Source organism: Mustela lutreola, chromosome 1 (assembly GCF_030435805.1).
Source record: "Mustela lutreola isolate mMusLut2 chromosome 1, mMusLut2.pri, whole genome shotgun sequence".
NCBI classification, from domain to species: Eukaryota; Metazoa; Chordata; class Mammalia; order Carnivora; family Mustelidae; genus Mustela; species Mustela lutreola.
In genome coordinates, this window is record NC_081290.1 from 47,771,376 (window position 1) to 47,784,851 (window position 13,476).

The 13,476-nt window shown below is 46.5% G+C and overlaps 1 protein-coding gene across 1 annotated transcript; it reads left to right on the forward strand.

The window, feature by feature from the left end:
• Nucleotides 1–2,676: 2,676 nt before the first annotated feature.
• LOC131819306 (uncharacterized) lies at nt 2,677–11,398 on the forward strand. Its single transcript, XM_059154255.1, has 2 exons — nt 2,677–3,252; nt 11,175–11,398. The coding sequence occupies exons 1-2, from the start codon at nt 2,758–2,760 to the stop codon at nt 11,304–11,306; spliced, it is 627 nt and encodes a 208-aa protein (XP_059010238.1). The 5' UTR covers nt 2,677–2,757; the 3' UTR covers nt 11,307–11,398.
• Nucleotides 11,399–13,476: the final 2,078 nt, after the last annotated feature.

Here is a 13,476-nt window from a genome sequence, read left to right on the forward strand (position 1 = left end):
GGCCAAAGACATGAAATCATTTGTATGAGCTGATGTGCTTTGAACTAACTTTAAAATGTGGTCTGGGGCTAGTCTTGTTGGTAGTCACATTCAACTTATCAATTTATATCAGAGGCGCCTGGTCGGTTTAACTCACAGCCTCATGGAAGAAACGCAGCCAAGAGATACACTGTGCCTGCCTTCTGAGAAACTTCAGTGTAGTTGGGAGAGAAATACGAGCATAGCTATAAATCCAGGGTAGGACGTGAGGAATTCAAAGCGGTTCAGGGCCTCAGAGGAGCGAGAACTAGAACTGACTGGGCAGAGGCAGGAAAGCCTCTCATGGATGATAAACTGAAACAAGCCTTACAGAGTCCGGTTGATGGGAAAGCCCAGGCCAGGGCACAGCACGTGTGTTGGCATAGAGGTGGGAAAGCACATCCTGTGTCTCAGAGGAATGGTTCCAAGCACCCTGCCTGAAGGTGTGGGATGGAGTAGGGCTGGGGGGGGGGGGGTACTGGGGTTTGCTGTGGGGTGATGAGAGGAGGGTGGAAGCAAAAACATCTTCACAAGGTATCTCAGGAGAGAATGATGCTGACAAGCCCATCTGGGAAGAGAGCTAAAGGGACAGAGACCTGGAAATTTACAAACAGTAAGAGAAAAAGAAAAGCTCAGTAATTTGGACCCGATTAGAACAGAGTTCTTTATGCTGCAAGAGAGAAGAAGGGGGATCCTGCTTTAAGGCATTCGTAGGCTTTTCCCTTCTGCCCCCTGCCACCATCCACCACCCTACATGTCAATCTGCCGGTAGGAGGAGGCACGACTGTACACCGTACGGGCGTGATGGGGCGTGTGCATTTGTGTGTGTGTGTGGGGGGGGATCTGTGTGTGCAGATTCATGTTGATTCAGAAGGAATTCCAAGAGAGACACAGGTAATGTTTAGTTTTGGTCATTCAAAATAGGATTATGCAGAAAGTTCTAGCCTTTAGGAGCCAGACCATTATCTTGAGAAGGGATTTTCCAAATTCTTCCTCCTCCCTCTGTACATCAAGACTAAGCCTAGAGCTCAGTTCTTCTGTTTGCAGAGTAAGAGGCCAAAGCCAGTCCTTTAGGGCTTGTAAGAGTCAGAAAGGAGGAAATAGAAGTAAAGGAAAAGCCCACCCTTTTTCTGTACCTGAAAATCTGTTTAAAAGAGGAGGAAGTGGATAGAGTAGGAATAGCCAAGCAATTAGGGAGATTGCCCTGCTGTTCACATCTCTGGGCCTGCAGAGGGGAGGTGATAGCCGGGTATTACCCTTAAGAGTCTGGGTGGAAGCCACTTCACAAGCGACCCCATTAGAATCCAGGGCATAGCCCCAGAAAAGGAGCTCCACGTGGTCTGGCTTGGGGAAGCCTGAAGCTCAGCTTCCCTGGGCACACCCTCAACCTGAACACCCTGGGGTACAGATGCTAAGGTGGGAGACAATGGGCCACCAAAGGGCCTGCTCATATGATACCAGGTGACCTCCCAGCCACGTCTAAGGAGTGGACCTGCCAGCTAACAGACTGGAGAACCAATGGAAAGAGAGGCCAGGGCACCAGACCGTCACCAGGAGCACTGCCTAGGCTGGAAGAACAAGACATACTTTCAGTCCTTGTGTCTAGGAGGTCAAGTATGACCCTAGCCCAAAAAAAAGGACCTCTCCCAGAAGACCACTGCACAGCACACATCCAAGGGCCTTGGTGGAACCAAAGAACCCACCTACCGCCTCTGGTGCCAGGAGAGGAGATAGCTTCTTCACTCCATAAGCCCACGCCTCTAGGGTGGGGGCCAGAGGGTTGACTATCGGAGACACTGAGTGTTTTTCTTAAAGACTGAGCATTATCTGAAAGGTTTAAAATACCAGTTCAAAATTAACTGGATCGGACATTTTGCTTTTCTTCCCCATCCCACTAACTAGTGGGTGGGGTTCAGAGGAGAAAGACCAGATTAGTTTCTAAGCGAAATAATGATACTCTATTTTCCCTTCACATCCGATATGTGGTGAGTTCTATTTGTGCAACCAGCTGCTCTTGAGTTCTTGGGACACCAGCTTTAGGCCTGAACTGGACTCTTATGGTCTGGGGAGGAGCCCCAGTGAGCCTGGGAAGAAGGCCCCTAGGGCTGCTCCCGAAGCTTGGGCTCCTTCGCGGGGGGGGGGGGGGGGGGGGGCATCTTGGCGGAGCGGAAGGGCACCCCACTCCTGTCCTGCGGACTGGGGAAGCCTTGTGAGGAGCAGCTAAACAAGAGGGAGGGGCTTTTTCACAAGGGGGGGAGCCAGCCTGCAGCGGGCTGGCCCGGAGGGGAGAGAAGGGAGTCACCCCAAAGCGGGAACTAACGAGGAAAAGAAATTGGAAGGAAAGACCGATGCTAAAAAGAGACCTGGGAAGAGAAGCCGGAGCTTGAGGTCCAGGACAGGATCCAGAACCAGGCCAGAACCTTTGCCATGTGCCCAGAGTGGGGGAAATGACCCAAAGTGGTGTTGGGAAGCCCGAATGCCCCGTGGTGGCTGGGCTGAAAAATAGTGGGGGCCGTCTCCAGTCTGCGTGTCTAGGAACAGAGGAGGAGGGCGCTGAGAAAGAGGGGACAGAGAGAACAACCGTGGCTCTCATTTCCTGGGACTGGCCCTGCGCGGAGTTTTGGGCGCAGGGCTGGGGAGGCTGTTCCCAAGGGGACGCTCCGGGCCTCCTGGGAGGGCCGCAGACGCAGCACATGCCCCGGGGGCAGGGCTTCCTCGGCCTTGGCCTGACCGTCGGGGATGGGAGAGGCAGGAACCCCCTTCCAGGGAAGCAGCCGGTCCCTGGTTCGAGCCCCCCCGGCCGCGGAGCTGAGGCGGCGGCTTTACGCGGCGCGTTGCTGCCCCCTCCTGGGGACGCTCCGCAGGCCCCTCTCGCTCCGGGAGCGGCTTCGGGTGCCCAGGGGCCTGGGCGGCGGGCGCTTCGGAGCGATGCCCCCAGGGATCGGGTGCTCCGGCTCCGCCCTGGGCCTTGTCGGCAGCCGCCGGGGTCGGCTCCCCTCCTCCGCCGTGGGGCCGCGTCCCCGCGCCTTCCCCGCGGTTCCGCCGTCTTTCCCGCCCCGCGGTGGAGGGTGGAGATCAAGGTGCCTCCGTGGGCTCAGACGCGGGGTAAGGCCCCCCCCCCCCCGCCCTGGCGGTTTCTGCTGGCCTTTAAGCTCCCTGGGTCTCAGGTGCTCACTGGTGAAACAGGGCCGCAGTGAGGGACTTGCAAAGGTTCCGCTCCGTCCTGGCACAAGGGTGAGTGCCCCAGAAATAAGAGTCATTATTGTTTTTCTCGGTCTCCAGCCGTCCTCGTCCTCGGAGGGTCCATGGCCACTCGGACTAGAGCTGGTCCCTCACTGCTTTTCAGCCTAGCCCCACAGGCATCCTGCTGTCCCAGCACTACTGTGGGCCATTTTCCCTACTCTGGGTAGGTGGCAAAGGCCCTGGCCCGATTCTGGATCCAGTCTTGGACCTCAAGCCCGCACTCCTCTTCCCCAAAACCTTTCTAGCATCTTACTTTCCTTCCAGTTTCTTCTCATTAGCTGCCACTACTGCATGATTCCCTCCTTTCTTTCACACAAACATCCTCTGATCCTGCTCTCCTACAGGTCTTCCCCCGAGACTTCCGATGTCCCCGACGACCTTCAGTTAATGCCGAGGTGTCCATTGACCTTCTTGCCCCACAACCCAATGCCCAATTCCCAGACCGCATTTGATGGCCTTGCAGCATTTCCTGCTACTGAACAGGCTTTCTGCAAATTTTCTGTCCTTGGAATTTCCTGGGACACTCCTTCCGCTTTTTCTAGGACCTTGAACCCAGTCCACCTCAGTTTCCTTGCTGGCTACTCTTTGTCCGCCAGTAGCTGGGCTCCTCTTGGCTTTCTCTTCTTTTCATTCTACACACTCGCCTGAGAGCTGTGATCCCCTCACCACCACCTCGGCCCACTCCCCCCTCTCAACTCCCCCTCCCCCCAACACACACACCCTGGGGCTCCAGCTGCTCACCAGTCTGTCTCCAGCTCAGATCTTTGCCTGGGCTCCCTATCTGTCCATGCAGGTGAGCCCTGGTTGCCTCCGTCTGGATGGGGAGAGATACCATCAACTCTGCAGGTCCAAAACTGTATGCTTCCTTCCACAGAAATCTAGGAGACATTTTTAACTTCTTTCCTCCTTTCTCTCTCTTTCTCACCCTTCCTACCATCCAACCAGTTGTGCATTCTGTTGATTTCATCTTATTCTACCTTACTGCCTAGAATCCTTTTTACATTGCCATGGGCTTAACAACAATTTGGTGGGTGCTTAGTATGTAGCAGATAGTACTCTAAGCTCTAAGTATTGTGCATGCGTGGCCTCACTTAATTCTCTTTACAGTCTGGTGGAAATAGGAAGGGACCGAGGCATTGAGAAGGCATTTGCTCAGGGTCATGTAGGTAATAAGAGGGAAAGCCCAAACGTGTCTCAAGTCTTGCCGACAGCAGAGCCCTTGCTTTTTAGCATGTTGGGCAGGATTATTCCAGGTTGGGGTCATTCCTTGTGGAGTTTGTCACATCGTTTCTCTTATTAGTTTTCCTAACTTTAGTCTCCCAATCTCTGCAATGTAGCTATCAACAAGACAACTTCTCCTCTGTTGCGTCCTAAACCTGAAATTTAGACCTGGGACTCTCCTCAAGTCCTTTCAATGGCCTCTGCTACTCTTAAGCTAAAATTTATGTTCTGAGCGTCCTCCTACCTTTTTACCCAAGCTTCTCTCTCTCTTTTTTCCTTTCTTTTTTCTTTTTTTTAAATCTTATTTTTCATATTACATATGCAGTTTTCCTTGGATCCCCAAGGCAGAATCAAGTGATTTATCAGTTGGGACTAACTTCAACTACATGTAACAGAAACCCTAATTAATGGTGACTTAAATGAGATCATTAATTCCTCTCTCCTAAAGAGTTTGGAGTATACAATTCAGAGTTGGCGTGGTGGCTCCTTTTTATCGCCAGGGATCCAGGATACTTTTGTCTTTTTGCTCCACTGTTCTTAACACTGGCTTCCATCTATAATGTCTCCTCGTGGCTGCAAGATGGCTGTTGTAGCTTTAGCAATTATAATGACAGTCTTAACAGCAGGAAAGAGCAAGAGTCAAGGGCCAAAGTGTGTGCCTCCCAGCTAGTTTGGCTGCTTTAATAAGCTCTCCCAGAAGTTGCATCCAGTGACCTCTAATATATATCTTTGGTCTTCCAACAGATGAATTGGAGAATGCAGTTTTTGAGTTGGGTGCATTGGAAACCCTAATAGTGCAGAGGTCCAGCTAGGAAAAAAGAAGAGGAAGAGTAAAGATGTGATAGTTAGTCTCTGCCCAGATTTCCTTCCTCTGCATCCCCCTGGCATTCCTGCTTACATCTGCCGTTGCCCTCTCCACATCTCCATGGAAACATCTGTCTGAGCACTTGTCTCTTGTATCATTTTGAATACTATGTACAGAAGATGGCACCTGGCACACAGTAGGTACTCAGTATAAGTTGCTACTGAATCCCACCCGTATTTAAAGAGATCATAGAATTCTGGATCACAGAGCCTATCCTGTTTTCCATCACTGGACATAATCATGTAAGAGAATGTTGTTATTCTTGGGAGATACATGCTGAAATATTTAAGGGTGAAGGTCACGAGGATAGTAACTTACTCTTAAATTGTTCTGCAATAATAATAATATGTATTATGTTTAGATACAGATATTATATATGTATAGAAAGTACATTGGTTAATAGGCAAGTAGAGAGAGATGATAAAGAAAATATGGCAAAATTTTAACAATTGGTGAATCCTAGTGAAGATTTAGGGAGTTCATTGTTCTATCGCAACTTTTCTGTAGAATTGTTTTTACCAAAACCAGAAGTTACAAGGATCACAGAACTCTAGAATTTGAGACTTAGAAGGAGGACCTTGCAAATTGTCAAGTCTCTTCTCTCAGAGAGATGACACGTCTTTCCTAAGGCACAGGCTCCCCTGGTCTTCTTCAGCCATAATAACATCTTCTTACATGTGTCCACAGTCCCTTCTCCAAAGAGATTTGTGTTGTTCCCTCAGTTGTCCCAGCTGTTCCCTCAGCCTGGAATGTTCTTCCTTCCCCTCGTTGCCTGATTCCTTCTAATTATTCTTCAGATTTCTGTTCAAGCGCCACTTCTTCAGGGAAGTCCTCCCTGACTCTCCTGATTGTGTCAAATGCCCCTGCTAGGGGCTTCTGTATCTCAGATATTTCTCTTCATCAGCTCAGCAGAGGTGTAATTTGCATGGGTTTATGTGATTGGTGCCTGTGTCCTCTACCACAGTGGCCATTCATACAGCCCACCTTCACACAGTCTTGCTCTGAACCAGGTTCCATTCTAGGCACTTTGCATAGACTTAATGTCCACTACAAGTCCAATCCACAAGTTCGGGTTGATCAGATCTCTCTCCCAACCTGTGTGTCACACTGAGACTAGGATGATATGCAGCATGTCTAACGTTGAACTACTCATTTTGCCCCACAGGGGTGCTTCTGCCCCTCTTCTGTTTCTTACTTCAAGAGGTAGCAGGACTATCCACCCAGGTGTCCCCACCCCACCATAGGCACATCTTAGACCCTTCCCTGCTCCTCTGCCACCAAAGCCACTCTTTCACTAGATTCTGCTCCTCTGACCTGAAATGCCTGAGAGCATCTACTTCTCTCCCTCTCGGCTGTGATTCCTCTCATTCGGGTTGCCCTGGGTCGTCTCTGCAGTTGAGTTCCTTCAGATCTGTCTTTGTTCTGTCTTTATTTTACCCCACACCAAAAATCCATTCTCCATGCTAAAGCCAGGATTCTTTCCTAAATCGTCAAGTTCACCACCCCACTCTCCTGCTGAAAACCAGCTCAACAACCTGATGAGCTAACGAACTTGGAAACTCTCATAGTATAAACACCTAGAAATTTAAGTACATAACTGAGTCTGCAAAAAAGAGGGACAAAGGCCCCTGTGTCAAAAATGGAGAGGACACTGAAAAGGAGAGTGGTTAGCATAGGAGGTGATGCCAAACAGCCCTGGGAGAGGTCATTTGACCTTGAATGGGCCCAAATGGTAAGGGATTGGGTTTTCTCAAGGGATGTGGCAAAGTTAGTTTGGCCTCCATATTTGGCCAATATCTGCCTTTCAGCTCTGGCTTTCACTTTAGCCTTTGGAAATTCAAATATGTGAGTACCTGTTTCAGTGGCATCCTAGCATCCTTGAACTTGTGCATCATCAATAATCATGTAATTATATCCACCACTCTATTCACCGATTTCACCAGTTTTTCCCCTTATGTCTTTTCTCTCCTCCAGGATCTAATCCAGGATACCAGATTGCATTTAGACTTATTCCTTTTTTAGCTACATATTCTTTAATCACCTCTTCATGTGATGATTTTGTAAAATCATCTTCTATAGACTGAAGAGAAAGATAATACAGTTTTTTTTTTTTCTAACATGGTTAATCAAATTTATTTTCTGTTACTGATCATTACAATTTTTTTTCTTTTGGTTTTGTCACTCTTTTTTGGTAATGGCATATAAGTATTTTAGATTGTTGTCAACCTTGGAAAGGCCTCTGTGAAATTTCTTTCACAAATGAGCTGTAAATACTTATTGGGTTTATAACTGTATGCACGGAGTTCTCAAATATATGATTGATGAAAGAAAACTTCCATTTCAACTAGCCTTTGAGTAGGAATGAATCCTCCACTTACAATTTTACATTTCTGATATTAGAAGAAGAGTTTTCCATGGACTAGAAAATTGTAGCTGGCTCTATATATCTTAAAACTTGCTTCTCTACCATCCACATATTTTTGGTATTGAACATTGTAGGATTTTTTTGCTGGGTGCCAGGCAAGGCAGCATGTGGAGGGTAGGAGTATTTCTGGAAGCCATTCCAGAATCTGAACACCCAGCAATAACTGAACTATACATGGAAATGACTGCAAACCATCGAATATATCCCTTGAAACCCATACTAAATGTAGGCCAAGTCTTTTTCCTCTTTTTCAAGTCCCCCTGGTGATGCCAACATGAGGGGAAGCTGGAAAAAATTATAGTGAATTAATTTTTTTAATGTTATTTTTCTTGATTTTATAGATAATGTTTGTTTTTACTTGTCAACTTTCTAGAATTTGCTAAGATTTCTTTTCTTGTCATCAGGGCTTACTTTTAGTCTTAATTTTGTATTTATAGTTTTCTTGGGTTTTTTTCCCTAAAGAGGAATTAAAATTGCATAAGCTTTAAGCCCCATGAAAACTGGATCTGCCCTTGACTGAGGGAGCCCACCTTTCACAAACATCAGTGAGAAGTTAGCAAAAGATACTTTTCAGGAAGAGGGACATGAAAGCCAGAAGGAAGAGATGGGATTTAAGAAACAATGAAACAAACAAGTTTAATTAAATTAATAGTAGTGATAATTAAATAATAGTAGTGATAACTAAACAATTAAATAATAGTAGTAATAATAATAAGAAGAAGAAGGCATTCCTCGCTGCTCTGCTATATGACATAAACACTGCGATGTGGCTGACAAGAGTCTCTGTGACCTGGTGTTTGTTGGCATCCAGCTTTATCAGGAACCACTCCCTCTCATCATCTACTAGAAAACAGCCCGGACATCTCACGGGTGCCTCCAGGCATTCTCACATTCTGTTCCTTCTCTTCCCCTTCCTTCTTGAGGAAGAGACACCTAGATGAGGGGCCCCTCCTGCTAAGGCTGTACTGTCACAGTCCCTTGCCTTGAACTCTTTCCTTGTCTCCATCCCCCACCAGACTGTGGTCTTCTGAGGCAGAGACAGAGCCTGGTTTCTTCCTTGCAATACCCCAGCCCTTAGCACAGAACCTGAAGCAAGTAGGCAGTCTGTTAACATTTGCTAAGTACATAGGTAAACCGAGAATGGAAAGAAAACCTTTTGCTTTTCAGCTCTTGTCATTTCAGCTCTTGCTCACTGGTATTAATGGTTCTCCTCTTCCTTGTCTAAGTCAACTCAGCTGAGTGAAAACAGTCCAGTCTCTTTTGGTTCACTGTCCCCTAACTTTTGCCATCCTAGGGTGCAGTAAATGCTAGACACCATGGTTGGTGCCTCTTCCAGATCCCTTCAATTTTCTCCGGAAGTGGCCTCCAGAGAGTTCCACACTGACCTAGGGCTTCATGTCTCTCAGCCTGAGGACGTTCTCTGGCTGCAAAAGTGAGCTTGGGAGATGCCAGGAGCAAACTCTAACAACCAGCGACAGCTTTCTTGTCTGTGGGACTGTCCAAGGCATGTTCAACACAGTCTCTCAGAGGGTCCTAATCAGGACTGAGCTCCAGATGCCCAGAGTCACTCCACCTCTCCCTCGGGTGCTTCCTGGGTTGACTTCCTGATTAAACTACTTTCAATCTCGAGATCGGCTAAAACACAGTATTGTCACCTGTCATGGTGCAGCAGTGTATCTGTAGCAAGTGTGGGAGACTGGGTAGAATTTTATTGGATCCCACAATATAGCTCTGGAAGAGAGTGGTTTGGAAAAGAAATTCCTGAAATGTATACATTTAGGTAGAATCAATCTTTCTGCTCTGAGCTTCAGGAGGTTCCAACTTCAAATACTGAAAGAGGAGAGCTTAAAAGTGGGGCAGAGGGAGAGGAGCACTGAGAAACAAAATCTTAGTTAACAGAAGTTTCATTGGAATGACTCAAGTATGAAAATACTTCTCCAGCCAGCATGTTGGCCAGTGTCTTTTATATAACATGGGCAAGGGACACTGTGGGAGACTCAGGCTGGGACCCAGATTCCAGGGAACTCGGGAAACCTGCTCTTGCAGCCTGCATAAAGTCAGAGTATTTTAAAAATAATGAAGACCACTTCGAGCATCCCTGTCCTCTGACTCATCCTGCACAGGCAGGGCTACTGGACGTAAGCCTCCAAGAAGAGAGGTGGAGGAGGAGGCCTCACCATTACCTGATTTGCATCTTGCTTCTGTAGGAAGGAGATTACTGGCTAGTCCCTCCCAAGACCTCTCCAAAGGCCTTTCCTGAACTTGGAGTCAACTGACCAGGAGCAAACAGTCTCCATGGGAGTCACTCCCCTGAGGCAAAGGAACTCAGCCAGGGTCTTAGCAGGTTGCCAGATTGTAAATCTCTCTGCATTTCACAGGAGAAGCTTTAGACTCTAAACCATGGTAATCCAAGAGGCAAGTCTTCAGAGCTCAACAGTTTGTAGACAGATACAGAAAGATTAGAAACAAGAATCCATTCTTGAACTTGGTTGTCTGGAACGAAGGAGGCTGGTTCATGAAGATGTTTCCAGAAAGGACTGGACTGCACAGATGGTAAAGCCATCAAGGGGAGATGGTGCCAGAGGTCAACACAATGGGTGCCCTTGTGCCTTGTTTGGGGACTTTAGTGTTTATATGTTTGTGATCGCTGTCCCCCGTGCAACCCCAAGCTGGGGTCTGTTAAGAAAAATAACCTGGCTTACAACGGCATTCTTCCAGCTCCACTTGAAAGTTTGAAAAACCCTTGGATAGGAAAATAACCTCAGGGAGCCAAGGCTTTCTGCACTTGGTGAAGCCCTAGACCCAAAATACACAGAAGAACACTTCGCTTTGAAATGCCTGCAGTACTCCTATCTGAGTCATCTGAAAACAAATAAAAAGAGACCTAAACAAACAAACCTAATTGTGCACGGAAACACGGCCAGGTTTCCAGCCTGGCTTCCCCTCTGTTTTCATTAGTCAGAAGCCAATGTACGCAGCTTTCATGGTATCCAGAACAAGCAAAATATTAAAAACAAATTGCCGAGGTTTCTCCCCTTCCCTCCTCCCATCCCCATGCACCACGCAGGCCAAGTTCCTGACTTCTCTCTTGGCTCTCAAACTTCTTTCTTCCAGTCTTGATGGACAGCTGCCCGCTTACCAGGCTGCCCGTGGTTGACCAGCAGCCCTGGTTGACATGGGCATTCATGAAGATCAGCAATTACCGGATACTCAGATGAAATTAAGTATGGAATGTTATGGGTCTTGAGATATTATTATTTTTACAAATAGTCAATGCAACTGGTTTGAAAATCAGGCCTGCCAACCCAGATTCACTTAATATAGGTCTATCCATTGCCCTCAGCCAAACCCCTATCACCTACATTTCTTTTTCTCTCTCTTACTTATTTCACCACTAAATAGGCATTCCACTGCAGTGGACACCTCTTGTCTTGTTTCTCCAACGTTGTCAAGGTAGCAGAATTAAGTCTGAAGCTCCTGGTGGGGAGAGCTTGTCTGTCAAGAAGAGCAGAGCTGAGTATTACAGAGGAATGAGAACACATATGATGTCATCTGAGTACCTGGATCTAGCCATGACTGAAGACGGATCACCCTGGACTTTTCTATTATATGAACAACTAAAACCCCTGTTTTGCTTAAGCCTGTGTCAGTTGGGTTGTTTTATCTTACAACACATGTGCATGCACACACATCTCTCAAAGTGCCACCTGAAATTAAATCTTTGCATCCTTCAAGTGGACTATTATGCAACTTTTTTTTTTTTAAATTTTTGAGAAGATCTCTCAAAAGGAAGATTTTTTTTTTTTTTTTGCAAATTTAGCTTCAGTTAAATGTTGCAGGGAAGTTCAGAAGATAATCCGCTTTAGCCCTGACTCCTGTGAGAAAAATTGCCTCTGTCCCTCCTAGTGTAGTAAGAGATGAATGAATTCTCTCACCTAACTCACATTTGACACAAAGAACAAAATAATGTAGTAATTACTGAGGAATTTCTTTGCACTCCTTAGCTTGTTTTGATGATCAGTTCCAGGCATCCTATTCTGTGAGGCCATGGGGACATCTAAGTGCCAAGATTAGTCTAGACCCAAAGCATGTGGAAAACAATAATAGCAAATACTTGCCAAACAAAAACCAATGATACACTGACAATATTTAGGGAACAATTGAAACTGTAGGGCCAATTTTTTTTTTTATGTCTTATTCTATATGCCATGAATAGGTGGGAACTTGGCTTCTTATTCCCTCCTATTAACTAACCAGAAAAAAAACTCATGTTAACTCCTTTATTCCAATTCTCCAGTTAACAGTGATTGTCAGGGGCGCCTGGGTGGCTCAGTCAGTTAAGCATCTGACTCTTGATTTTGGCTCAGGTCATGATCTCAGGGTCATGAGATTGAGCCCCTCCCGACTCCTATTTGTGCTCTTCCTTCCACCCTGTCTCAAAAAAAAAAAATGAGAGAGAGAGTGGAATGACTATCAGATCAGGTGGGGGATGGCATGTGTGCAGGGATGGAACAGCAGCCTGAGGAACTGCTAACTGACCAGAAAAGTGAACACATTTTTAAACCATTAATTTTGAAATTGATAGCTATCCTTCTCAGAGCAGATCCATCAGGGCTTGGTTCAAATGTCACCGCCTCCAGGAAGCCTTCCCTCACGCATCCATTGGAAAGTATCACTCCTTTCTGGTGCCCTTTCATAAAGCTCAAAGTGGTATTAGAAGTAGCTGTAAGAAGATAGAGATTATTTTTACTCAAGAGTCTTTTGGGGGAGAACACAGAATAAATAATTCAATAAGTCCTCTGGGATGAGGTAAGGGACAAGATCTAGAGGTACATGATCAAGTAGTACAAGATGGTCCCACTCTGATTTCTATACCGAGCAGGTCTAATTTTTGACACTAGAAGAAGAAATATTATGATGTGGGGGAGCTGAGAGAGAGTTATGTTGCTTTGCATGACAAAGAGGAAAGAGAGATACTTGTTCAAGAGAATCTGGGAAGAAAAGCGGAGCTGGTGGGGTTGGGCAGTGCTCCAGGGAACTGGAGTGAATAAGCTGCTTCTGGAGGTGAGCATCAAAGGACGACGTGTGAAGAACAGAAACATCCAGATGGACTGTTGATGCTGTTGACTGCAATGGGTACCATGTGTCCCCTTGTTTCCCTTAAGCTTCCAGTCATACCCCCATTGCTCACACATGCATGTATCTGATGAAGGACTTCGAAGGGGAAGGATTTCTGTGCACAGGCAGACATAGAATAAGCACATGTAGACATAAATCCGAAGTTCAAACTGACTTCCTACTGTTGCAGTGGAAGACAGAGCTCCTAGAGGGAAGGGGTCATTTTTACTTGTTTTAAAATCTTCACTCAGATGAATTAATGACCCAACATACAGGGAAACATCTGCAACAAAAATGGTGGTCTGAGAATCAGATAAACTGCTGTCAGTGTCGAAACTCCCGGAGCTCAATATATATTGTGACCATTATTATTATCAGTTGACACGTGAGTACAAAGGAGAAGCCCAGGCAGGCTGCCCGCTTCCCGGAGCTGGAATATCAATGGGGCTTTTTATCTTAGTTTAATTTTGAATGATACCTAGTTATAAGAAGCAGAGTCATGTCCTTTGGTAACCTATCCCCCACACTGATTCTGGGCTAGCTTTGACTAACTTTGACCAAAATGACGTTAGAGACTATGGACTCT